At 36.1% G+C, this 25,795-nt stretch overlaps 1 protein-coding gene across 4 annotated transcripts in view; it reads left to right on the top strand.

Annotated features, from left to right (window-relative positions):
* Window positions 1-25,795, top strand: part of ATG2B (autophagy related 2B) — a 47,933-nt gene that overhangs the window by 667 nt on the left and 21,471 nt on the right. Inside the window, exons 2-23 of one of the 4 annotated variants that reach the window (XM_069858772.1) lie at window positions 3,357-3,519; window positions 5,213-5,365; window positions 6,313-6,415; window positions 7,455-7,617; window positions 8,096-8,275; window positions 10,646-10,742; window positions 13,148-13,330; window positions 13,910-14,064; window positions 14,766-14,877; window positions 15,035-15,296; window positions 16,116-16,266; window positions 16,804-16,896; window positions 17,047-17,235; window positions 18,483-18,756; window positions 19,524-19,626; window positions 20,857-21,049; window positions 21,193-21,335; window positions 22,416-22,573; window positions 22,815-22,987; window positions 23,290-23,440; window positions 24,272-24,471; window positions 25,154-25,234. In XM_069858772.1, the coding sequence (XP_069714873.1) occupies window positions 3,357-3,519; window positions 5,213-5,365; window positions 6,313-6,415; window positions 7,455-7,617; window positions 8,096-8,275; window positions 10,646-10,742; window positions 13,148-13,330; window positions 13,910-14,064; window positions 14,766-14,877; window positions 15,035-15,296; window positions 16,116-16,266; window positions 16,804-16,896; window positions 17,047-17,235; window positions 18,483-18,756; window positions 19,524-19,626; window positions 20,857-21,049; window positions 21,193-21,335; window positions 22,416-22,573; window positions 22,815-22,987; window positions 23,290-23,440; window positions 24,272-24,471; window positions 25,154-25,234 (3,480 nt within the window). Of the gene's footprint in view, window positions 1-3,356; window positions 3,520-5,212; window positions 5,366-6,312; window positions 6,416-7,454; window positions 7,618-8,095; window positions 8,276-10,645; window positions 10,747-13,147; window positions 13,331-13,909; window positions 14,065-14,765; window positions 14,878-15,034; window positions 15,297-16,115; window positions 16,267-16,803; window positions 16,897-17,046; window positions 17,236-18,482; window positions 18,757-19,523; window positions 19,627-20,856; window positions 21,050-21,192; window positions 21,336-22,415; window positions 22,574-22,814; window positions 22,988-23,289; window positions 23,441-24,271; window positions 24,472-25,153; window positions 25,235-25,795 lie in introns of all 4 variants that reach the window. The other 3 variants (XM_069858774.1, XM_069858775.1, XM_069858771.1) reach the window with 3 other exon arrangements.

Raw genomic sequence — 25,795 nt, 5'->3', positions numbered from 1 at the left:
AAAGAGCCCGAGCTGCTAGAAATTGCTGTGGTTACTAAGGGGCGTGCTTACTGACTACTACTACAAGTGTTCAAAGCATAAAGTAATGATGGTTTTGTCTGTGCGTTGACTTCACCTTGAAGGTATCCTAGTTCTTGTTGACAGTGAGCTTGGTCCGTGTAGATTTCTAGAAATTGTTCCCTAGTCTTACAGCGGTAGAAGTACTTGTTGACAGGTGGAAAGTTGTTTTTAGCTGGAGTTTGCTTCACAGTTGGGCTCTTGAACTTTGAACCAATCAAAGCTTCCTTCCAGTCCTGGCGTGTATGTTTTTATACATAATGTGTGTGTGTATGCATAGACAAGTATGTATACTTATGTCCTACTATAGCAGTCCAAAAGTCTGTGCCTATAATATTTCGCAAGGTTTCTTGGGTTAATTACCAACTTTACTGTATGCTACCTGCTAGTCAAGTGACTGTCATGAGGAGCCTTAAGCACTGCTGTGCGTCAGTTATGGACTTCCAGGGTAGCACAGACAATGAACTAGGTACACAAGCTTGTTGCTTTATGCAGTACTTTCAAAGCACATTTTTACTGTACCGTCTTCTGGTATTTGTCCATACTGGGAACGTCTTGAAATACTTGTGAATATGTGATATTTTCAAGTAATGCTTTTCCAGGTTTTTTTTTTTTTGTGAAAATATGTTTGAAAGTGGCAGGAGACAGATGTTTGTAGAAACGCTCAATATTACCAGTGTTTCAGTCTGGTATTTGGTTTTTTTTTGGTTGTTGTTTGCTTGTTTGTTTTCGTCTGTTCTTTTCTGGCTGTGTCTTCGGTTTGTTTTCCGTGGCAGGCAATGAGGCTGTCTCGCTTTAATTGAATTATTATGCCCTCTAGTGGGTGTCACAGCACTCTTCAGTATTTAGAGGGACATTATCTACAATGTAAATATTTTGAAACAGCAGCAGCTATAGACTTGTACTAAAGGAACGATTTACTACGTACAAGCAGTGATTAAATATACACACAGTAACACGTAGGTTATCTTCCCTGTTTGAAGATCAGCATTTTTCTTTTTGACTTGTAAACAATGACAGGTTTTGAGTTCGCTGCATGTGACTCTCGTGTATGACAGATTGCAAAAACAGATGTCGCAGAAGTCCTGCAGCTCATTTTTTTTCCCCACTAGTCATTGTAAACTTGTTCTCTATGAATCATTATGATGACTGTATTTTTACATATTAGCTTATCCTTTAGTGTGGATGCTTTTGTTCATTCTAACACTGTAGATGTTGTAGCCAACGGTGTACATGTTAATAGATTATAGATATGCATAGGAATATCCTGGAGCTATTAGTGTAACTCATTTGCCTCTTGGGACCTAGACTGTTTTGAAAAAAGCAAAACGTAATCCATGATGCTTGTGGTTGAATTTTAATATATGTCAGATCGTGCCATTGCTACTAGTATTGCTGTGATTCCAGCTGGAGCCTTTCAGTAGAAAATGTGGGAACAAGTCCTGATCTGAAGACTGGAATTCAGTTTTGAAATTTCACTTGGAATGCTCCAATTGCTACTTTCTGGGAATAACTGGCTTGTTTATTAAGTAATTTAGTTACAAGCATACTTGAATATTTTAGTATTTTGCTTTTAGATAATGACTTTGTATGTCAAAGTAATAAGGGAGGTACTAAACTACACTAATTTGTATTGCCTTATATATTGGTACCAAAAAGGCATCAGAGATCAGATTTATTCACAATGTTTTTTTTTAACTGGCTCACTTTGTACTATAGCAAATTATATTTTAACGATGCGGGTAATTTAAATTAATCTGTGATATTTCTGAACATGGTTTCTATTGCAAAGAGTTATTTATGTTTATCTTATGTGATTATCATTTATAATTCTTACATTTAATTAAAAATAAAATTTTGATGTCATGCAATCTTAGTTCATTATTTGATTTTCAAGTAATTTTCCCCGTAGAAATGTTTCAGGTTCTGATTCTTATTCAAGTTGTTGTGTTTTTCTGCTGTTTGAGTGGACTTTGGAGCAGAATCTAGAAAACTCAAACGTGCAAGAAAACAAAATTCTAAAACTAGATTTCTTAAGAGCTACAAGTTAAGATAATGGAAGAATTTTACCTGGAGGCATAACAATAAAAATGTAATTTTCTGAAGACTTTTTTGTTAATTTTTAGTTTTAATTTTTTCCTATATAATTGGAGCAACATTTCAAATACCCTTAAAACGGAAAGCTACTTTTAAGTCCTTATTTTTAAAAAACTCTTGACGTCAAATTTTTTAGTTTTCTCAGGTAAAGATCATTGTCCCTGTTCAACATGGGAAGGTCAGAACCACACTATTTTTTGCAGTTGAAAACTGTGTCCTAATCTTACAACCATAGTCTTCATTAGGATCTTAGAAAGTTACATTCACTGAATTTAGTTGTTTTATTTTGTTTTGTTTTATTTTGTTTTGTTTTATTTTATTAAACAGTTCTTGTTCAGTGTTTCAGTTTTAACTGAATTTTTGAATTGTGGCAGAAAAAGGAATTTGCATCTTTTGATAAACATAAATGCAGTATGTTCCTTTGAAAATAGACTCCTTGGACCCTGTGACATATTGGAAGCTATATAGTGGAATAGATGCATCTTTCCTGAAGATTGTGGAAAACTTGAAAATCCCAAGTTACTTCTCCACAGCTAGTGTTCCATTTTTCTCACCAATTTCACTTATTTTGTATGATGCTAAGGGCAACCTGATTATAGTTATATTTAAAATGTCAGTACAAAGGACTGTATTAATGGAACAGTTTCTATTGGTCTGTCCACCGTGCTTCAATTTTTAAATTAGTGCTGAACATCGAAGACGTTAAAATACTATTTAGAAACAGCAAGTATTTTTTACAGCAAGAGGAGATTATTTGGTTCTGTTGGTCCAGTATTAGAGAAGAAGGTAAAGTGAACACTACATTGAAGTTGCAAGCTAATGAAATACTCTTGCTGCAGAAGCCAGTTACTTCTTGGATTTTTACTGTCAGCGTGTGTTCAACTTTATTCATATATTGCCAGAGAAAGAGTAGATTAACTCATGCCAGTACTGTAGTATTTTTAACTGTAAGATACTGTAATTTCTTGGTCTAGTGCAAATATACAGGTTATACAGCTGCCACAGAGCAATTTGTATTATGCTTTAAGCTAAGTAATTAATATGAAACAAATTAAGATGGAATCAGAATACTTGAAAGTGGCCAGTTTATTGTCTTTTTGAGTATAATTATTTTTCTGATAGCCTCAATATGTTTTATTTGTTATACCCAAAATAATGTATGTTATTTTTTTTATAATTAGTTTTATTTTATTCTCTTCTAGTGTCTTAATGAGATCCTGGAGTCTGCAGATGCACCTCTGGAAGTCACAGATGGATTTATCCAGTCAATTTCTTTATCTGTTCCATGGGGTTCATTACTACAGGATAACTGTGCATTAGAAGTAAAAGGATTAGAGATGGTCTTCAGGCCAAGACCAAGGCTTGGTAGGCTAAAAGGAGATTCTTTACAGTTTTTTGGAGGCAAAAGGCTGTACTTAGTCAGTTTTTAGTTTTATTAAAAGTGCAATTTAATTTATATATGTTAATGATAGAGTGTAATAAAAGGAACTGTCAGGTGTTCAGAAGTTGCTTGTCAAGTTTCTCAGTTGGTGCTTGTTCTGTTAAATAACTTCATGTTTATGATGTTCCTACTGTTGTATGTCTTCTTCTAAACTGTTTCAGACATATTGAAATGAAAATAATACCGTATGGGAAGGAGTTTTAGTTAGCTGCTTTTTTTGGGTTTTGTATGTCAAGCGCTGTTAGTCAGCGTTAGTGCCTGGCTGTTAGGTGCCAGTGAGACAATCCAATTGTCTCTATGAAGGGGGTTAACATGGGGCTCTGGTTTTCTTTGGCAACTTTAGGATGAATGATCCATCATCTTGTATATTTGGAGAAAAACTAATACATTTTAATTGCTATCACAGTCTGAAATAATTACTTTTAGACTACTTAAATACTTAATACCTTTGACCATAATGCTGAGAGGAATGTCTGAGCTGTTCTTAGCTTGCCTGTATCCATGAGAATCTGGCTGATCTAGTTTAGACTGTCTGTAATTTCTGTTAAGACGTGTTGTTACAGCTTGTGTAGAATGTTTAGTGCACTTTTAGTGTGTGGAAAACTTTGAAGAAATGTCTGAAGGATTTTAATTTGTTTTCCTTTTTATAGTATAGAGAAGATAGAAGAAGATATTTATTTAAATGCATCATAAAGAAGAGAAAAAAATGCATAAACTCCTTTTTCCATCCTTTGCAAGTCACCTTAAGTAACTTGCTAATATATACTTTGCATTTCATTCTTACTTTTTTTACCTGGAACTAAATTTTGAGCTGTCTCACTTTCTAATATAAGATTATTGCTTTGAAGGATTGGTAGTATTAGGAGGAAGCTTTATTTATTCACTTGCAATCATTTAATTCTCATTAATGCACAGAGCTTGGTAATACACTGGGAAAAGAAACATGATTCTGATTTTATTAGAGTTTTATAGCCGTATCAGTATTTCCAGACCTGAAGGCTAAACTGACATGTTTTGCCTGTTTAACAAGCTCATATTTTTGCTAGTTTTACTTTTGTATATACTAAAGTGATATAGTTGAAGTTAGTTAACTTTTCTAATCTAGTTTTATAGTATTTGTTCACAATGGGCTGGGCATTAGCCGATCGGAAGGCATTGCCAATTAAGTAAATCTGTCTGCTAAAAGATTTGTCAGCTTAATACGTGCTGTGCTCTTGGATTTTTTTGTTCTACTTGATATGTCTGGTCTGTGTTAGACGTTTAAAGTGTGTTCTTATACGCTAAGATAATATCTTTCTTCATCTAGGATGTTTCAAATGGAAAAAGAAGCCTTAAAATAATTCTTAATTAAAGAGTTATTTCATTGATTTCAGTTTGATGATTATGCCTAGAAAATCACACCAATATAATAAAAGTACTTCAGAAGTTATTCACCTAAGATTAGTTGCACAGATTCCTGGTTTCATCTTGTTTATATTGATTTTTCAAATACCAGGCTGTTAACAGTGCAGTCTTGATGGATTAAAGTAATTTTAACGTAGTAAAGTGTTTAAAAAAATTTAGTTGCAATCTCTCTTTAAATATGACTTCTTTATCAAGACTTCTCTTACTCCACAGCATCTGGGTCTGAGCCTATGTATTGGTCGAGTTTTATGACCAGTAGTATGCAGCTTGCAAAAGAGTGTCTTAGCCAAAAATTGACAGATGAACAAGGAGAAGGGTCCCAGCCTTTTGAAGGACTTGAGAAATTTGCAGAAACTATTGAAACAGGTATGGATTAATTATTGAGGTCTGAATGAACATCTGAGATTAAATCAGTTTGTTGTATCTCAGTTTTACAAAATGACATCTAATTTACTGTAATGTGTCTCAGATTTTTACTTGTTACCGTTAAAATTTAAACAGGAAGGCAGGATAATTGATCTTGTTTCTGAAGGAGGGGGGAAAACCCCATTTGCTAATGGACAGAATGAACCAGGGCAAATTGGTATTTGTTTACACCAGAACAAATCCAGCTAAATTTGTGCCTGAGCTGTTGGCAAGATGCCTTTGTTTTGGAGATTCCGGTTTAGTTCATCACACAAACTTAGATTGTTGGTGGTGATGCTATTGAGGAGAAACAGAATGGCTTTTCAGCTGTTTTTGCAACAAAGCTGACTTTTTAAGGCATATGTATCTAAATAATCATACTATGTTGTAAAAAGTACTTTAGTAACTCTAGATTTTTGTTGGTGTGTTTTGAAGTGGAAGAAATTAGGGGCTGTTATCACATAGCGTGCTGGAGAATCTTGTGCTGAAATGTCCTAAGTTGAGGGAAGTGTTTAAAATCAGATCTAGAAATAGATACGTTCAGCCAAAGTAGTGTAGTGCTATAGCAATTACAGGAGTTCAGACATGGTACACAACGAAGCAGGTGCTTTCTTTGAGGACCATCCACATTGAGCCATAGAACAACTTGGTCTGAGTCATCACTTGCTCAAATATACATATATTAAAGTTCCACTTCTTGGTATGGGTGTACAAATTAGACATTTAATAGATATTTATGTTGTCACTTGATGCCTTATTATACTGTTAAACTAGGTTGATTATTTCCACTGAAATAAATATTTGGAACTTATTTAAAATGGTATTTCATTTTGTTTTGGTTATGAAAGCTGTTGTTGAGTAACTTGATTTAAATGTCTGCATGATATCTTTTTGTTTTCTCATTTAAGTTCTAAGGAGAGTGAAAGTTACCTTTTTAGATACTGTTTTGCGAATAGAACATGTGCCGGAAAACTCTAAAAGTGGAACTGCACTTGAAATCAGAATAGAAAGGTAAGGATGTTATTTTTTTTTATTTTCTAAGGCACTTATTTCTTTTTCCTGTACAGTATATTTTACCCATGCACACATATTCTTAGTGTTTAGTCAGACACTAGTGCTTGAGCACCTCTTTTTAATGGCAATGAGCATTTTCTCCACTCAGCTTCTACTTCATATGTTTAAGCTAAAAATATTTAACCATCAATTTAGGAGAGTCTGGTTTTCTTGCATATAAGTTAATGACCCCTTCTACAACTAATGAATTTCTCAGATGTTTAACAGTCAATGGATATTACTGGAAAATTGGGCCATCCGCTATGCAAAGGTGCTTTAAAATCTCAGTAGTTCCTCTTGTTTATTGAAGATACTTGAAATACTTTTTCTGAAAGATACAATCCTGAAAAAAATTCATCTGTAAGATTTATTGAGATTTATTTAAACTGAATTTTAAGATTTTTGTTTTGATATTGGACACACCTTATTTATGGAAACATAGCCATGTTTTTCCTCTGATAATTCTGTTATCTGGAAACTTGTATCTGTTAAGAGTTCGCTGTTTATGCTGTCTCTGGGTATTATAATGCAAGAAACTTAATTTCACGGTAGTTTTACAGGATTGGAGCCTATTGTCTCTGTTTTCAGCTCTCATTTTTACACAGAATGTCATGTTATGTTCAAGTAGTGCTTTTATACACCAGAAGAATGTTAGATGACAGATGTAAAAAAAAATTGAGGCTCTGAAGCAAGAATTGTGTGTATCCTAATGGAAACACGTATAGAAATGTTGGGCAGACTCCTCCACTTTGTACTAGGATAACACACTAGGATATATTCGTGTTGGAAACATGTCACAATTGTCCTGTGGTGTCCACTACAAAACTTAAGATTTCCCCCTGTTCCCAGAGAGTGGCAATTTCTCCTTTCAGTACCATCAGCAGTGCCCTAAGTGGTATGAAGAGAGAGCATGTACAAACTTAGAGGCTAAGTAGTACAATGAAGGTAAGGATTTGCATGTGTCTACCATATTTATTTCCTTGCTTTTGTCTTCCAGAACTATGTACTGTGATGAAACTGCAGATGAGTGCTCTGGAATTAATGTACATCAGCCCACAGCTTTTGCTCACAAGTTGCTGCAGCTCTCAGGTGTCTCTCTCTTCTGGGATGAGTTTCCTGCATCAGCCAAGACCTCCCCAGTGTGTTCATCTACGCAGCTGGTAAAATACATTGTATAGGAATGTAAATTGATAAAGGATATAATACATTGTTACATTTGTATGTTAGTCTTTCTCAAGGATATAGGAGTTGGACTTCTACTTGAATATGGGTTCCATGAGTTTCATAATCAGTTCCTATTGATTTTGAGAAAGGGGAAGAAAACAGACTTTAGGACTGAGCAAAATTTAGGGTGTATTGTACTGAAATGTGGTTATGACTTCAATGGGTAGAAGTCCTTTACAATTCACTGTTTTGTGAAACCTAGTCCATTTTTTTGCAAAGGTCTGATGTTTCACATTTTACATGCATCGTTTATTTCAGTTATTACTACACATTTTTAATACCATTATCAAGTTCTTATTTGTGTGAAATGATCATTTGATAAGCTTATTTGAAATGCTTGTTTGTTGATTTTTTTTTTTATATATATATATGTAGTAGGATGCATTCTTATTCCTTTCTCTGTAACATTTTAAGGCAACAGAACCAAAGCTTTCACCTAGCTGGAATCCAAAAATAATTTATGAGCCACATCCACAATTAACAAGAAACTTGCCAGAAATTACTCCTTCTGACCCTGTACAGATTAGTAAGCTGATTGGTAGAATGGAGTTGAGCCTAACATTAAAGCAAAATGAAGTACTTCCTGGAGCTAAGGTTAGTCATGCCTTCCTGGTTTTTAACTAAACTAATGGTTATGTAGGAGTGGTTTGTTTGGTTTTTTTTCAACTGTGTACAAAAAATTATGAGATTCTCAAGAGGACAGAATCCCCTTTGTTTTGTTTTAGATACTCTACTTTCAAAACCAGTATGCATGTATGTCTAATAAGATATCTTTACAGTGGCTAGACAAGTTAATGGCAGACTGAAATCTGTTAAAGGAGAATTCCTATATGATTGTGGGACTGAACTTTTGTATTGGAGTAACTTCTGAGAAAGTTGTTTTGTTTTCATGAAAATTCTGCTGCTATTCATTTATCCTTTTTTCTTGTAGCACTACGACTGACTTTGCCTGTTTATGTGTGGAATGTTTAATTGGATGATTAAAATAATTTTGATTTTAAAAGGTTATAATTTACTTAATTTACAGATAAACCTTAAATGGTTCATTAGGTTGCAGCGTTATGAAACTAATGTGAACATTTCTACTTCTGAATTTTCATATTAAAATTTATATTTTATTAATGCCATATTTAAATGCTGCAAGTTAAAATATTTTATTTGACTTCTACATAAAGATACAGAAAACAAAGCAGTTGAAAAGAAATCCTAGTAGTTTGGTTTTTTTTAAAAACACTGAGTATGTAAGTAAAATTGTGTAAAGTTATTTCTCTTGTCTCCATTTTCAAAACTGGTTCTTGACCTGTGTTGTGTACTGCACTATAAAGATCAAAAATTTTCGGCTTTTGTATCATTAGTTGTATTTCAAGGTAGTAAAGAAAAATGTCAGGGTTTGGAGTAAATTTTTTTACTAGAAATTGAATGTAATAGAATGCAGAGCGGTAGTCTCTGCAGGCTGGGCTTGAATACAGGTGGTACACTGTTGGCATGTTAAATAACAGCAACATCTTAATTAGAGGATGGATGTAACACTACATGACAAAATTAAAGCAAGACTTGGTTTTGGTTTATCAGGTAGAGTTCATTAGAGTTCATGCAGATTGGAAAGAACATAGATGCAGTATATTGTGTAGTCTAGGTCAACTTTTTTCTTTTTGCTCTGGAAATTGAATTATGTTAGAACACCTTTGATTATAATAGGGATTTCTCTGCTGCTACTTCCTCCTCACACATTTTCCCCACTCCAGTGTGGGTCCATCAGACTGCTGTCCTTGACAAACTGCTTCAGTGTGGATCCTCTCAGCAATATAAACCCGAACCCACGTGGGTCCTCTGAACTGCAGTTCATGACAGGAGAACCTAATGCTATGTATACTCGTCTCCATCGGTTGATGCACCTTCCAGGAGCCTGCTCCTGTCTGGGCTCTCCACAGGCTACAATATCCTTCAGGGCACATCTACTTGCTGCAGAGTGCCTTCTTTGAGCTGCAGTGCAGATATCTGCTCTGGTGTGGTCTCTTCCACAGGCTGCAGGAGAATATCTGGTTTGGCACTTGGAGCGCCTTCTCCCCCTCCTGCTTCCCTGACCTGGCATTGGCAGGTTTTTTGTCGCTGCCCATGCATAATTTTGCCCTTTCTTAAATATGTTTTGACAGAGGCACCACCAGCTTTGCTGATGGGCTCATCTGTGTCCTGAGGTGGGTCAGTTACAGGTCTGACGGGAGCCAGCTCTGCCCAGTGTGGGGCAGACCCTGACCTTTTAGCGCAGAGGCTGCCCCCGCAGCATACACTGCTGCCAACACCTTGCCACCTACATGCAATACAGTGAGTAATAATCATGAAGGGACCAACATCTGCGACTACGTGATTCTAGAGCTAAAAAATAGCTTTATACAGGTCCTTAAGATAAATTTAGCTTGTGCTGCTTGCAAAAGATAAGTGGCTTGCTTTGTTGTGTACCTTGTCAAATCAATTGGACTTCTATGAATATCCCACTCTTTATGAAGAAAGTATGTGAATTTATCAGTATATTAAAGGAAAGTCCAGTAGAAAACCTTCACAGTTTTTAAGGCCTGCTTCAGAAGGTGCTGGCTTTAGTGTTTTATAATTAGTACATGATGCTAAGGGTATATTGTTGATTATTTCTGTTATTATTAAAGAGGCAAAAGAACTAGCAGGTTACTGGTATTCTTGAACTATGTATTTAAAGCTAATAAATTGTCAGTGCATGCCACTGCATTTATCCTGCTAGCTGTTGTGTAGAAGACACAGATGATTAAGTTTCCAGAGTAAAAAAAAAAAAAAAGTTAACCTAGAAGAAGCAGCTGTATGCTCTGTGTTCTTTCCAATCTGCATGCTCTACAGCATCAAAATCTAATATCAAAATAGTTGTTTCAAGACTTCTAAAGAAAAATTCTTTAAGTGTTCCTGATTTTTTTTCCTTCTTTTATATTTTTTTCCTTCCAGTTGGATGTAGATGGACAAATAGACTCTGTACATCTGTTTCTGTCACCAAGACAGGTGCATCTTCTGTTGGATATGGTAGCAGCTATTGCTGGACCAGGCAAGTGAGCATTCAGTAAATGTTAAGTATTGATTATCATGGATGAAGAAAAAACTTTGAAAGTTTCCTCAGTGGAAAAAATGTTTGGGTGGTAGATTATTATTAATTTCTATCTGATTGTAGCAAATGGTTTTTAGATGCTCTGAGTAGGACTACAATCAATTTATTGACTTTGGTTGCAAATTATGCATGCTGGTAATGAAAACTTAGTTAACAGATAAGGCTTGACAAATGACTGTAATAGGATGGGGAAATGGTAGGTGAAGAAAATCAGGAGTCCAGGACAATTTTGGTTCTTGTAGCTTCTGTTTCATGAATGGGGCTTAGCATTGTCAGTCTGACCTCAGTGCCAGGGAAAGTCATGGAGCAGGTGATCTTGAGTGATATCATGAAGCACATGCAAGAGAACCGGGTGATCAGGCCCAGTCGACACAGGTTCTCAAAAGGCAGGTCTTGCCAAACTAACCTGATCGCCTTCTATGACAAAGTGACTCGGCTGCTGGATGAGGGAAAGGCTGTGGATGTGGTCTTCCTGGACTTCAGCAAAGCCTTTGGCACAGTTTCTCACAGCATTCTGCTTGAGAAACTGTCAGCCTCTGGCCTGGACAGGCGCACACTCTCCTGGGTGGAAAACTGGTTGGATGGCCGGGCCCAGAGAGTGGTGGGAAATGGTGTGAAATCCATCTGGAGGCCAGTGACAAGTGGGGTTCCCCAGGGCTCAGTGCTGGGTCCAGCCCTGTTCAATGTCTTTATCAATGACCTGGATGAAGGCATTGAGTGCACCCTTAGCAAGTTTGCGGATGACACTAAGCTGGGTGGGAGTGTTGATCTGCTGGAGGGTAGGGAGGCTCTGCAAAGGGATCTGAACAGGCTGGACCACTGGGCTGAGTCCAATGGCATGAGGTTTAACAAGGCCAACTGCCGGGTCCTGCACTTGGGGCACAACAACCCTATGCAGTGCTACAGACTAGGAGAAGTCCAGCTGGAAAGCTGCCTGGAGGAGAGGGACCTGGGGGTGTTGGTTGACAGCCGACTGAACATGAGCCGGCAGTGTGCCCAGGTGGCCAAGAAGGCCAATGGCATCTTGGCTTGTATCAGAAACGGTGTGACCAGCAGGTCCAGGGAGGTTATTCTGCCTCTGTACTCGGCACTGGTGAGACTGCTCCTCGAATATTGTGTTCAGTTCTGGGCCCCTGACCACAAGAAGGATGTTGAGGCTCTGGAGCGAGTCCAGAGAAGAGCAACAAAGCTGGTGAGGGGGCTGGAGAAGAAGTCTTATGAGGAGCGGCTGAGAGAGCTGGGGTTATTTGGACTGGAGAAGAGGAGGCTGAGGGGAGACCTCATTGCTCTTTATAACTACCTGAAAGGAGGTTGTGGAGAGGAGGGTGCTGGCCTCTTCTCCCAAGTGACAGGGGACAGGACAAGAGGGAATGGCCTCAAGCTCCACCAGGGGAGATTTCGGCTGGACATTAGGAAAAAATTCTTCACAGAAGGGGTCATTGGGCACTGGAACAGGCTGCCCAGGGAGGTGGTTGATTCACCTTCCCTGGAGGTGTTTAAGGCACGGGTGGATGAGGTGCTGAGGGGCATGGTTTAGTGTTTGATAGGAATGGTTGGACTCGATGATCCGGTGGGTCTCTTCCAACCTGCTTATTCTATGATTCTGTTTGCTTCTCTTTCCTATGCTTTAGTGACAGGCATAGGAAACATAGAACAGACAGGAGTTGAGTTTATCCATATTTGCTAGGTAGTTAACAGCAGTGTTTTGACTACTGCAGGAGCAGGATGAGAGGGTTTTGGTTTGTATGTGTTCACTCCTCAGCGTAACAATGCTTATTGTTAGTATAGCTAATCTTATTTTTGAAAATATTTATGTCCTGGATAACTGCATAATATTTGTCTAACAAATACTGATGTATTTGTTGTACGGGACCTGTTGATTGTTTATGGATAACTGGAAAAGCATTACATATAGTTTCCTGTGTGTGTTATCTTCAAACCTGAAAATTTAGTAATTCCCTGATAGTAAAGCCTTTAAGAGATTGTGTCCTTAGTCCCGAAAGCTGACTGAGAAGAGAAACATTTGTTGATACTGTATTAGGACACATTTGCATGTATGACCTTTAAAATTTTTTCTTCGGACTTGGAATTAATGAATGCTAGAGAGAGAGAGAGAGATTTGGACAAGTAAAACGTCCAAAACAACTGCATGCATGTATATATATATATACACACATCTGATATACAACAGATATGTGAATATACATATATATACACACAGATGTATATGTGTACAACAACAGCAGTTGGTAAATTTTCAGGTTAGTTTTGAGTTTTCTGGATGGGATACTGGTAAGGAAATTACAGTGGGCTTTCTGAGCTTTCTTTTTTTTTTTTTATTTCAGAAAGCCTAAGCAGGATAGAGTTGTCAAATAAAGACAGGAAGAACCGGCCAATGCAACAGGAAGATGAGTATCGGATTCAGATGGAATTGAAACGTTATTTAAGGAAAGAGTCTCTATCTGCAGGGGCATCATCTGAACAAAGCTTCTATGAGACAGAGAGTGCCAGAACGCCTTCTAGTCGTGGCAAGTATAAAAGATATTGCAGTGTAACAAATAACCTGTTGTTAAATTTGACATAGAATTATTGTAAAGTATTAATACCTAGTTTAGGTGTGAGGCTAGACTTCACTCAGTATTTCATTAAAATCATTCAGTAATTTGTATGTTATCTGGAACGCGATAAATACACATGCAATGTAACATCTTTTCGAATGCATCATTGAGGAAATTACATAAACAATAATAATTGTGTTGCCCTGATATTCATATTTTTATTTCAATTTTTTTGCTGATTTTTAATGTGAAAATATTATCTTTGATTTGTCAGAAGGAGAGTGTATTAATTTCTATAAATTGTGCCAACTTGAATATGAAAATAAGACATTCAGTTGTTGTAGTATTTATCAGTTTTGTTGACTTTTTAAAAAAAATAATCTCTGTCCATAGAAGCTACTAGTCTTGGTGTCAAGAGAACTTGTGTAGCTGATTATTCTGTCTAGCAGTTTGATTTCTGATGTTAGGAATATATTTCTGTTTAAAATGGTGTAGTATTTTTGGTTTTTTGTTGGAAAATAACTCTTAACTACCTATGCTTCTTATTAGAAGAAGAAGTTTTCTTCTCAATGGCTGAAATGGATATGTCTCACAGCCTTTCTTCTCTTCCACCTCTTGGAGACCCTCCAACTATGGATCTAGACTTATCATTAACCAGTACATATACAACTACACCAGCAGGATCGCCACTGAGCACTACAGTGGTATAGTATTAACTATATTTAAAATCTTTTTAAAATTAATGCTTTGTCTGAATCTGTTGCACAAACATTCTTTACAACATCAAGAACTATTGCAAAATTCTAAGACAATTGAAAATGTTTAGAGCTGATAGTGTTCCTTTTCTGCTATGGGAATTGTATTGGAAGGTTTCTCATCTGCTTGGCTACCAAGACAGTACACGGAATATATTTACTTTCAAATGTCTTAAAGCATATATAGGACACGTTATGATATTAATTCTCTTTATAATAATTGCATGTTTGCCATCTGGGTTTTCTTTTAATGTGGACTGCAAAGGCAATGGCAATAAAAAGTACAGATTGGTTGTATTACATTATCCCTCAAATAGCATAAAAACTTTGCTGTCTTTTCAAGTCTGTGCCTAATGTTTTGCTAAATGAAAGCCGTGGAGAATAGTCATGCTTTTTATAGAGAAACAGGAGACTATACTCTCATGGAGAAACTTCTGCTTTATGAACGTATGGGTTCACAGAATTAGAAAGCATAGCCCAAAGTAAAGCATATCTATATTGTTTAGTTAAGCACTGATATGCCATGTAATGGCATGCCATTGATTTGTATATACATGTATTTTCTTTTTATCCCTTTATCTTATTGTTTGATTTATCCAATGTCTAACACTTGCTTGTCAAAATTAAGATCAGATATGTTGTTGTTCTAGCTTCAACCAACTTGGGGTGATTTTCTTGAGCGTAACAAACAAGAACTACAACCTCCAAGAGGTTCTCCGCATTCAGCCACTGTGGGTCACCAGACTTCCTTAAGAAGGACATGTAAGTTAAAATGTTCTTTTGCATTCCGCTCCCTAAATAATTCTGGAAATGTATTTCTGTGCAGCAACTTGGTGAAAAGAAATGAAAATCAAACGTGAGATGATTTTATAAATGTGTTGTTGCTGAAAAATTATATGAACTTAATTTTGTATTTCAGCTATTCCATCCAGATCTGTTTCTGTGGATGAATCCAGACCTGAGCTTCTTTTTAGACTGGCAGTTGGAACTTTCTCAGTGTCTGTACTTCATATTGACCCTTTACACCCACCTGAGAGTTCACTGAATCTTAACCCATTGACACCAATGGCTCGGGATTTCTTTACCCAAATAGAAAAGATTGAGCCAGTTAAGTTCTCAACAGAAGATTTTCTGTCCTTCCGAGAAGTATTTGCAGAAGCTTGTTCTCATGATCACCTTAGGTATAACTTTGCTTATTAATAAACATAATTAACAAAAATATATCTTAAGTAAATTTCAATAAGTTTATTTCTGTAAGCATTGTCACTTAATATTTGAACTGCACTAGACTTACTTGTTAATTTCAAAATAGCCTTGAATTTTGACATCTGTTGTCCAAGACTTTTTTTTTAATTAAAAAAAGAAAAGTGCATAAACATTAAAATAAATCTAGTTTTTTTTAAGAGCAGATGAATTAAACTGCATACAGTTTCTGCTACAGAGATCTAGAGAATTCAGAATCATCAAATAAATTATTTCTTTAGAAACAGCTAGATTTTACGGGACCATCTTTACTCCACTACAGGAATTTCTGCTTGAAGGAATTTAGGGGCTTACTTAGTGCAAAAGAGTATCAGCAGGGATAAAATAAGCGTGTGCAAAATTATAAGTTAGTCAACAGTCTATTTTTTCAGAATTTTTTACTGTCTTGATACAGTGTATGAAGTAAAATATTTAAGAATGTATATAGCTTTTCTTATGCATGTAATTTTGAATTTCTGAGGCATTTGACTTTTGCATTGTCTGTATAGGGATGTTAGATTCCCAGTTTTATGTGAACTGCAGCTTAAGGTTAGGTATTCAAAATGTTCTTTAACAAATTTCTACACACTGTTGTTGGACTTGTAACATCTGTGAGCTCCGTTATGGTGGTTTTAATGATTTTATTTTTTTTTTAATAAAGGATTGTAGTGATCCTTTTCAACATATTTACATAGTAACTTTTCGTATTTTTTATTGCTTTATGCTACTTTTCATAATCCATAATTTTCATGACTCAGGTTTATAGGTACTGGCATCAAAGTGTCTTACGAACAAAGACAAAGGACTGCTTCTCGAAGTTTTAGTACTGATTTATCCATTGGGGATATGGAGCTCCTGGAATGCCTTTTTTCTACTGACTCTCATTCCATTCAGCCTCACTATACAGAGGTATGTAAAAAACATAGGGAGTTCCATAGAAAAGAAATGTTAATTGTATAACTGAGAATGCTAAATTTTAAAATGACTGTGTTTTAAAAATTCTTCAAATGTGTTTTTTTTTGTTAATATGTCATGGTTTTAATATACAACTTTTATTTGAATTGCAAGCTCAAATAGTGAACCAGACTTCTGTCATATGTGACAGGAATATTATTAACTAGCCAAATTTCGCTATTAGCAAAACTTTTAAATATGCTTAACACAGTTTGGGAATTAGATTAAATGTTTTCCAAAAACTAACCAGTGGAGCTGAGCAATGTGAAGGTTTCTTTGAGTCATGACTATTATTCCAGCTTTTTAATGGTCAGAAACATCCAGTAAAGTGGCTGAATAAGTGGATTGAGTAAGTGGTTGGGCTGCAGCTCTGTTTACTGACTTGAATATAGGGTTACCTGCTGCCTGTTGTAAAATGTCGTAAATTTATTTTCCGGTGGCAGCTATTTGCTCTGTATCTATTAAGTATTTAAATTCTGTTTTATTCTAAAGCTGCTGACATTTCATTCTGGAGAAGGAAATGATTCTCATGCCATGCCATGCCTTCAGCTTCACTATAAGCATTCAGATACTAGAGGACCTCAGGTAAGGTGGGAGATAAAAAACACCAAGTTTCCGTATGATAGCTTTTGTCTAATTCTGTTAGTTTTATCAGAAGGGTATTTTAACTGATATTACAATTTGTTTCACTGTATTGTTTTTAAGGATTTTAGTGCTTTTTCTCTTTCTCTTCAGGGTAGTCAAGGGAGACTCAGTTCCGTTCCACAGAAAGCAGAGTTACAAATAAAGTTAAGTCCAGTGTTTTGTGAGCTGGATATTAGTATTGTAGACAGATTAAATTCCTTACTTCAGCCACAGAAACTAACTACAGTAGAGATGATGGTGTCTCATATGTATGCGTCTTACAACAAACACATAAGTCTGGTAAGTTAAAAGTGAAATGGATTAATAAACTTGCTGATTTTTTGCTGGAGAAAGGCAGGTTTGCACTAAATCTGAGACTGCTAATTCTGATTGATTTGTGGTGGTTGGGTGGGTTTTTTGTTTTGTTTTGTGATTTGTTTCTTTTTCTTAACGTCTAATACAGAACAGTAGCCATCTGATGTAAGCACTAATTTTAGTTTCAGTGATTACATGCTTGATAACAGACCTAAAGACAATGGTAGCTGCTTCAGAAACTATGTAAGTTCTCAGCTTCTCGAAGCAAGCAGAACTTGGGCAAGGAGGAGGTATCGTGACTAATAGTTAATCTCTAATCTGTCCCATCATGCTTTCCAGCAACTGATACAGACTGTTGCTGACAATTCCACTTCTATAGTGAAATCTTTAAGTGTCACCATCAGCCTGGTTGCCTGTGCTGCGCATTTCCTGCCTTTGCGGTAGGTTCGAGAAAGGATGGAAAACATATGCATTGCATTCTAGTGATCAAGGACCAAGAGAAGAAGTCAGAGACTGTCTTGGTTCAGGTTGTCAGTAGGATTTAAATATTACTGTATTTAACGTGACACTAAAGTTGAAGGCTTTTCTTGATATACACGAGGAAGGATTTAAGCATTTAACCGATTTTTCTGCACAGCAACCAGTATCTTCATGCAATTTTCTTACTGGATTGATTAATTGCAGAAAAATTAATCTTAAGAGAACCCTCACTTAAAAAAAATTTAAGACATTGTTAATTTCTATTAATATGGTTGCATCCTGAAAGATTCTTTTCGGTGATGGTCAGCTACACTCAGGGAGGTTTTGAATGACATGTCAGTGAGATGAGCTGGAAGCCGTGGCTTACTGAAAGGGGCTTACTGACAGTAATTCGTGACTTCTCAACAGTAGCATTTAAAAAAACCAAAACCTGTGAGACATGGTAATTCCTAACTGTGGCTGAGTATTGTTTGATACTTTCACTGTCTTAATTTAAGAGGAAAAAAATAGCAGCTTTTCAAAGATTGCTAACCTCTGCAAATACTTGACTTCTAAGAAGAATCTTAACAGCACCAATAGTAGAAAAATATCCTAAGAGTAGTAGTAATTGCTCCCAATGTGTGGATTGTGTGATATATGAAAAATTAATCTTTTTTATATTTAGATATTACATCATCAAAAGCTTTCTCCATATTAATTCTTAGTGCTGTTTTCTCTAATTTAGATCCTTTTTCCTTTACTTTGTTTTTTAGCATAAAGCATTTACTGAAGTTTTTCTGGATGATTCACATACTCCTGCAAACTGTAAAGTTTCAGTTCAAGTCACTGCACCAGCATTAAATCTCTCTGTTCGCTTCCCAATACCTGACCTGCGGTCAGATCAGGAAAGAGGACCATGGTTTAAGAAATCTCTTCAGAAGGAGATTCTTCATCTTGAATTTACAGATGTGGAATTTAAAACTGAGTTTATAGGAGGGTCAACTCCAGAACAAGTTAAATTAGAACTTACCTTTAAAGAGCTAACTGGTAAGAATGCCAACATTATATTCAAATATTCTTTTTTACTTTCCCAGATATTATGTAATTAAAACAAACGTCTGCAGTAGATATCTCTACTGCAGTTTAGTGTTTTATACTACTTATCAGCGTAAGTCAAAGTAATACTACTTGAAGAGGCTAATGTAGGGACGTGTAGTGCTTGCGTACTTGAGTTTGAGATCTGAGACAGTATTTCTGTTTTTCTGTTATTGTCATACCAATTTGTTTCAATTTAGTATCTCTAGGATCTCTATCATGGTGTTAGTGTAAGTTTTGTAGATTTATTGGGGGAAACTACAGCTGTGCAAACTAGGAATCTCAAGTCTAGCCTAGAAGTGAGTGCTGTCTTAAATAACTGTCATTGTGAAAACTGTAAAACTTTTATGCCTCTACCATCTTTCAAAGTAATGGATTTGTGAGACTAGCTTATATTTGCAACCTCCTCTGCTGATTTGTCATTCTGTGTACTTTTAAAGGCTGTGACATAATGTGGTGATGCTATACATGTAAATGGAGCTATCTGTGCATCAGAATCATCCAGTTCTCTAACTGCTGTTAGCTGGAAGATAATGTGAAATATTTTTTTGTTCTAAAATTGGTATTTAAATTTTGGAGGAAAAGATGATAAAATTTGTTTAACTACCTTAGCAACAGCACCGAGAAGTTGACCTGTTGGACTCCAGCCTGAGGACTGGGGAAGCTAAAGTTAGCAGTTGTCATTCCTGATCTAATTTTGTAATTTTTTTTTTATTCAGGCTCATTTGAAGAAGGTAATGCAGAAGCACCAATGAAGTTTTTTCAGGTGTCTGGTGGCATAGATGGAGATATAACGTCTTCGGATAATTTTGACTGGCCTCGGTAAAATGATATTTTTTGTTTTAATGCAGGTTGTTTGGATTTTAATGAATCATAGAGTTGTTTGGTTTGATTAAGGACCTTAAAGATCATCCAGTCCTAACCCTCTCTGCCATTGGCAGCAACACCTTCCACTGGATCAGGTTGCTTAAAGCCTCATCCAACCTGGCCTTGAGCACCTCCAGAGATGGGGCATCTGTGGCTTCTCTGGAGAGCCTGTCCCAGAGCCTCACAACCTTCACAGTAAAAGTTTTCTTCCTAATATCTAATCTAAATCTCCCCTTTTTCAGCTTTAAACAGTTTCCACTCATCCTGTCACTGCACTCTGATAAAGGGCCCCTCCCAAGCTTTCCTATTATTTTTGATTTTAATGCAGACTACTTGTGTCGTAACTGCTTTATAATAATTTGCAAAGCCTGAACATGTAGCTCTTGAAAAGAACTCAAGAATTTATTAAAAGAAAACCCGAAATTTCTCCTTTTACAATAGTGCAAGATAGTTTTAATGTATAATGGTTTTTGTGTAGACTTGAGTAAATTTCAGTGAAAGTTAGGTAAGTGATTAGAGATTTAAAAACTCAATTTTTGAGTTTTTTTCCACTTTCCCATTTCTTCTACTTTTACATTCAAGACAGAATACCAAAACCAAATAATAAATGTCAGTCAAATTTTACCTTAAAATATTAATGTAAGCTGGTATAATCCATAACAGCAATAAGGATAATTATATTGTGACTGAATTATCACAGCTTATATCACATGTAAGGCAATAAAGTACGTCCAAGTGTTTTTTTAGCATAATTTTCTTTTATATTGGTACAAATACATGTTTCTGTAACAGCGTGTACATGTTATGCACAATATCATGCAGCAGAGGTTTCTTTAATAGCTGTTGATGGTCTCATGATACAAGCATTAGTTTTGTTGAGTGCTAGATCTTCCTGGGATCACCTGATCGTCACCTGGTGGAGTTTAAAAAAGCAGACTCTAATGTTTTTGTCTTATGGTTGTCCACGTCCCTTTGTGCCTATAAGTTTGGTGTTTTTCTTAATAGTATCACTTTGTCTAATAAAATATGTTACAGTCTAATAAAAATAGTCCCTGGTCTTTGAGCTATTTAGTCTGTGTATCTAATAGCTAGTTAGTAGAGCTAGGGGACATGTGACTGAGTGACTCAATGTAAAAATTTTTATCGTCTCTAATGGCTTATTCTGCATAACTTCTCCAATGTCAGGATTGTATTGAAAATAAACCCTCTGGCTGTGCACTCTATTCTGGAAAGGATAGCAGCTGAGGAGGATGAAGGTGATAATAACTTTCAAGAGGAAGAAGAAGGAGGGTCTCATTCTTTGAAGGATGTCTGTGATATTAGAAGACCAGAGCCTTCTCCTTTTTCTTCTCGTAGGGTCATGTTTGAAAATGAAGAGGTACTATAAAATTTTATTGCTTTGTGCTTATGGTAGACAAATTAATATATTCTCACTACTTTACTACTTTATGTGCATCTTCTGGTATCCAGGTTTGGTTCGTTTTTTTTTTTTTTTAACTCAATGGGGTTTTTTTCTTTCAGATGGTGATGCCAGGAGATGTCATTGAAATGACTGAGTTTCAGGATAAAACAATAAGCAATTCTCACTATGTATTGGAACTCATGTTACCAAACATTCACTTGACATTACCAAACAAAACCTTTTATGAAAAACTTTATAATAGGCAAGTATGATAATTGCTTTGCTTTGTTGTTGTGACCTGTACTCTTAGTTCTGTGTCCATAATTGATCAAAGCATTTGAATGAGCAGTTTTAAGCAGGAATTCATTTGTAAGGTTTTCTAAGAACATAAAGCACTATATAAGTATTCTTCCAAGTTAACATCAGAGATGCCACTGTTACGTATATCTGATTGGTGCTATAGTAGCCAGCTGCTAAAAAGTGTTCAGCAGTTTGTGAACAAAGAGGAAAGTTAAATAGTCTTTTGCTTTCTGTGAATACTTTGTTCAGATCTCTGTTCACTGTTTCATTTTGCTCTAATCTTTTTGAAGTGATTTTCCATCTAAAAATTAAGAGTCTACAAGGAAAGCAGGGGACAAACAGAAACAACTCAGTTTTGAAAGCCTTACAAAGGCTCCTAAAATGTAGAGAAAGTGAAACCAACTTAAATGCTGAACACTTAACTGTATTTCTCCTGTTTTTTTATCTGAATCTCAAAGTAATGCAACTAGATTAAATTAACTAAAAATGGGTATTGGGCTATGCATTAGCTACAGAGAGGCACTTATCTATTTTAGCCTCTGATGGGCATTGCTTTACTTGCAAAGCATTTTTTCATTTCCTAAGTAGCAAAGCTTAACCTTTGATTGCGTTTTCTCTTGGTGTACTTTTGTATTGAGTGTCAGATTTATCTTTACCCTGATAGACTCAGACTCGCTTGAAATCAAAAGAACTATTGTTTCTTGCAACTTTGCTTGACAATTGATGTGAACAAAATAGGGTGTTGTTACCCTCCCTCTAACCTACTGAGCACCTTCTAATACACCTTCTAGTAGACATCCTTGTGTCACTGTCAAATGTAAGACTGATGTTTGCGTGCCATAATTGCGGAAAAAAATTGCTTTCGCTATTTATTGCTTTTACTCAATAATGTTATTCTTTCTTGTGTTCTTGAACTTTCTTCTCTTCTTTGTTTATGAAATCTGAAATCTGTTATGTGAAGTCTGCAAATATTACTTAACTGACCTTATTAAGTGGGAATATAATAATGTATTTTGTATAATCATAATGTATTTCTTTCTAGGATCAGCAATGACTTATTGTTGTGGGAACCCACAGCTCCATCTCCTGTAGAAACATTTGAAAACCTTTCTTACGGTGTTGGACTATCTGTGGCCAGCCAGCTCATCAACACTTTCAGTAAAGACAGCTTTAGTCAGTTTAAATCTGCGGTTCATTATGGTAATACACTTAAATCATCTTGAACTATAGTGATTCAAAAGCATAATTAGGTGAAGTGATTAAGCTGATAGTAGAAGGAATTTGCAAACTTATAAGAAGAAATTTACTTAAACCAAGAAGAAAAGACATAGATTTCTGTGTAATTAGATGTAGAATTGAATTGCATTACTGGTGGAAAGACAAAGAGTTATTAGCATATCATGTACTAGCTAGAGTTAGCTGTTTTTATTTTATTTATTAGATGATGAGAGTGGATCTGAGGAAGAAACACTACAGTATTATTCCACTGTTGATCCAAACTATCGTTCACGCAGAAGGAAAAAGCTTGACTGTCAGAATAAGAACTCACAAAGCTTTCTGTCCATTCTGCTAAATGTGACACATGGATTAGTGTCAGTATTCACGGATGTAAAGGTGAGACACTGGGACTGGAAAGTCATTTTGTTTTGACCGTGGGATTTCTTTCATGCTCTATGTACTGTTTTGCAAGGAAGAAGTGTTTACAACAGTAATTCTGTAGTCTTCATACTGTTGTAATATAACCAGATGTTATGCAATACAATATTTTAGCAATTGCAGTTACTTTGCTTTACGTGGAAAATAAATAAATACAAGCAGGAAACTATGTATTGATAGCGAGTGTTATGTTAGTTTAGACTCTTTAACTGCAGCAAACTCAGCCAGCAATCACTTTATCATTTCTATTCTTCCTTCAGCAGGATGATGGAAGTACATTAGAAGGAAAATATGGTGAATTCTGGCTTGAGTTCAACAGCGGTTCACTTTTTAGCGTGACTAAATATGAAGGCTTTGAGGACAGACACTACGTTTGTCTCCATTCTAGCAGCCTCAATTTGTATCATCAAGGTAGGGTTGGCATTGAGGTGGCTTTCTGACTAAATTTGAAATGAGATAAGCCTGAAGATTTTTAGGAGAAATGCTGTTGTCTTCCCCCCCCCGGATAATGTATGATTTGGTTCATGGTTAGTGCTTCTAAACGCTACAGGAAAACAACTTCATGATAACTGTATTTACTTGGTTACTGTATAGCTCAGACTTCCCTTGGCCACTTCTGTTCTTCAAGAATATTGTGGTCCTCTGGCAAATTACCTGTACAATCTGTTCTTTATAATGAAAGTACACACTTCTACATATTGCTTATTTAATTAAAAAAGGTACAGAGAAGCTAATTGTAGTAAGCAGCTGCAGATATTTAATTTGGCAATGTAGTTTGTATGGCTGGTAACCCCTATGTAAATCCTTTTAACTTTGTCCCCTCAAGTATCTCTGAATCAGTAGTAGTAAAGTTCATGGATTTTGAGTGCAAGGCTTAATTATTGTGTGTTTAGAGGTTAATTTGGCACTATCTCATAAACTGAAAAACAGAGACATATTCCTATCTTTCAATTTAACCCCTAGGAGATTTCTGTCCTTTATTTCAACTTTGACATTTTGTTGGGCAAATAAAAAAACCAAACCCTACAGTCACACTGACAATTTTGGGTAGAACTGTGGTTTTAAATACTGGATAACCTCCAGCCTCCCCTTCACAATTTTTGGTGCTGAGTGTGCATGACTGACTCTGCTTGGTAATTAAAATAATTTTAAAGGCATTAAGCATTAAAAAAGGTTTTCCTTAACTATTCATCAGTAACAGCTCTAAAGCACGAGGTAACTCATTGTAAATTGTCTTTTCAGGTACGGTTGATGGAGTCATCCCTTCCTCTGAAGTACGACTGCCCAGCACAATACGCCCCCATTGGTTAGAACCAACTATTTGTTTTTCTGAAGAAGATAGTCTTAGCAGGACTGCTTCAGATGGTGTAGGAGTGGATTGTCCAAGTATGCTCACCATTGCAGTCAAAATCCAATCAGATAAGTTAGAGAGCAATACAAAGGTTTGTATTTTCAAGTTTATGCTTTTATAAATTATTTGAATTCTTTCTGATTATATGGAAGCGTCTAGATATGGGGTTACAAGGGCTATAGATGAAACTATATAATTCTGAGACATTCATTCTCAAACTCTAAATTCTCTATTGGATGCTTTTGGGTGAATTGTAAAATTTAAGTATCAGCATCATTTAGTAATTATTACAACGCTTCACTTTGACAAGTTATTTCTTTACTGAATGCATTTCTTGGTTAGTTACCTTCTTTGCTTTCTTTGGTTAAGTTTTAATCTGGTGCCCAACCAGGCAAGAACAAATACAGAGAGTTAAAAGCTTTCTGCTCAGCTTACTACCAGTGTCATCTTATTGGCAGCCTTTGCTTACATACCTGGAATGGCACTGGTAAATGAGGGATACGTTTGGCTTTGATGGCAGCATTCATTAGGATAGCTAAAAGCTGACCCGCTACCTGGCATAGCCGCGACAGTTTGGTAGAGTTACCTATAGAAGGAGGAATCTGCAGAAAAGCACAATGTCATGGGGGCTCAGTTGACTCAGATTTGAACGGTGTAAGAAAGAACTACATCAGTACTCCTAGTAATTCCTGGTGACTCACAGAATGAATGAACAGATGTCAAATAGTTACTTGTATTTCATTTAAACTAATCTGTGTAACTTTCTTGTGTAGGAATTTCTAGTTGCTGTTGGACTAAGAGGAGCCACCCTTCAGCATAGAGTACTGCCTTCAGGTTTAAGCTGGCATGAACAGGTCAGATTGCAGCAATTTTCTCAACTACATCTTCTTCAATTTCAGTCTCATTGCTTTAAGTATCAAACTAAACTTTGATGGAAAAATCTGTGTTAGGCTGTGTCTTATTATCTTACTCTGCTCTTGAAAGTGTTATTCTTTGCTTTCTTTCCTGTCTGTCTCTTGAGACCACTGACAGACTGTAGTCTGGCTCTCAAATTCTTACTTGTGTATTCCTTTGCTGCAGTTCCTCTCATCATCCTAAACCTCTGGGATGTTCTGGAACTTCGTGAGGGGCTTTTTTTTTTTTTTTCCTTAAGAAAAACAAAGTTCAGATAGAATATGTCAGTAGTTCAGAGCTATCAAACTACTTGGATAATCCTCAGGGAGAAAAAAAACACTATGAAAACCGCTGTCTGCCTGCAGCACTGAAAGCATTTCTATATTTTTCTCTCCCGCTCAGCTGATTCTTCAAGTCCCATTTCTCCTTTGTCTGTTGTTTTGTTTTACATCGTTGGAATAGCAGCAGTGGAGAATAAGACTTAGGAGAAGTAGTAAGCAGTAGTTCATATAAACATTTGT

Source organism: Phaenicophaeus curvirostris, chromosome 5, assembly GCF_032191515.1.
Source record: "Phaenicophaeus curvirostris isolate KB17595 chromosome 5, BPBGC_Pcur_1.0, whole genome shotgun sequence".
In the NCBI taxonomy this organism is placed as follows: domain Eukaryota; kingdom Metazoa; phylum Chordata; class Aves; order Cuculiformes; family Cuculidae; genus Phaenicophaeus; species Phaenicophaeus curvirostris.
The sequence above is the reverse complement of the archived record's forward strand: the minus strand, read 5'-3'. Positions and strand labels throughout refer to the sequence as shown.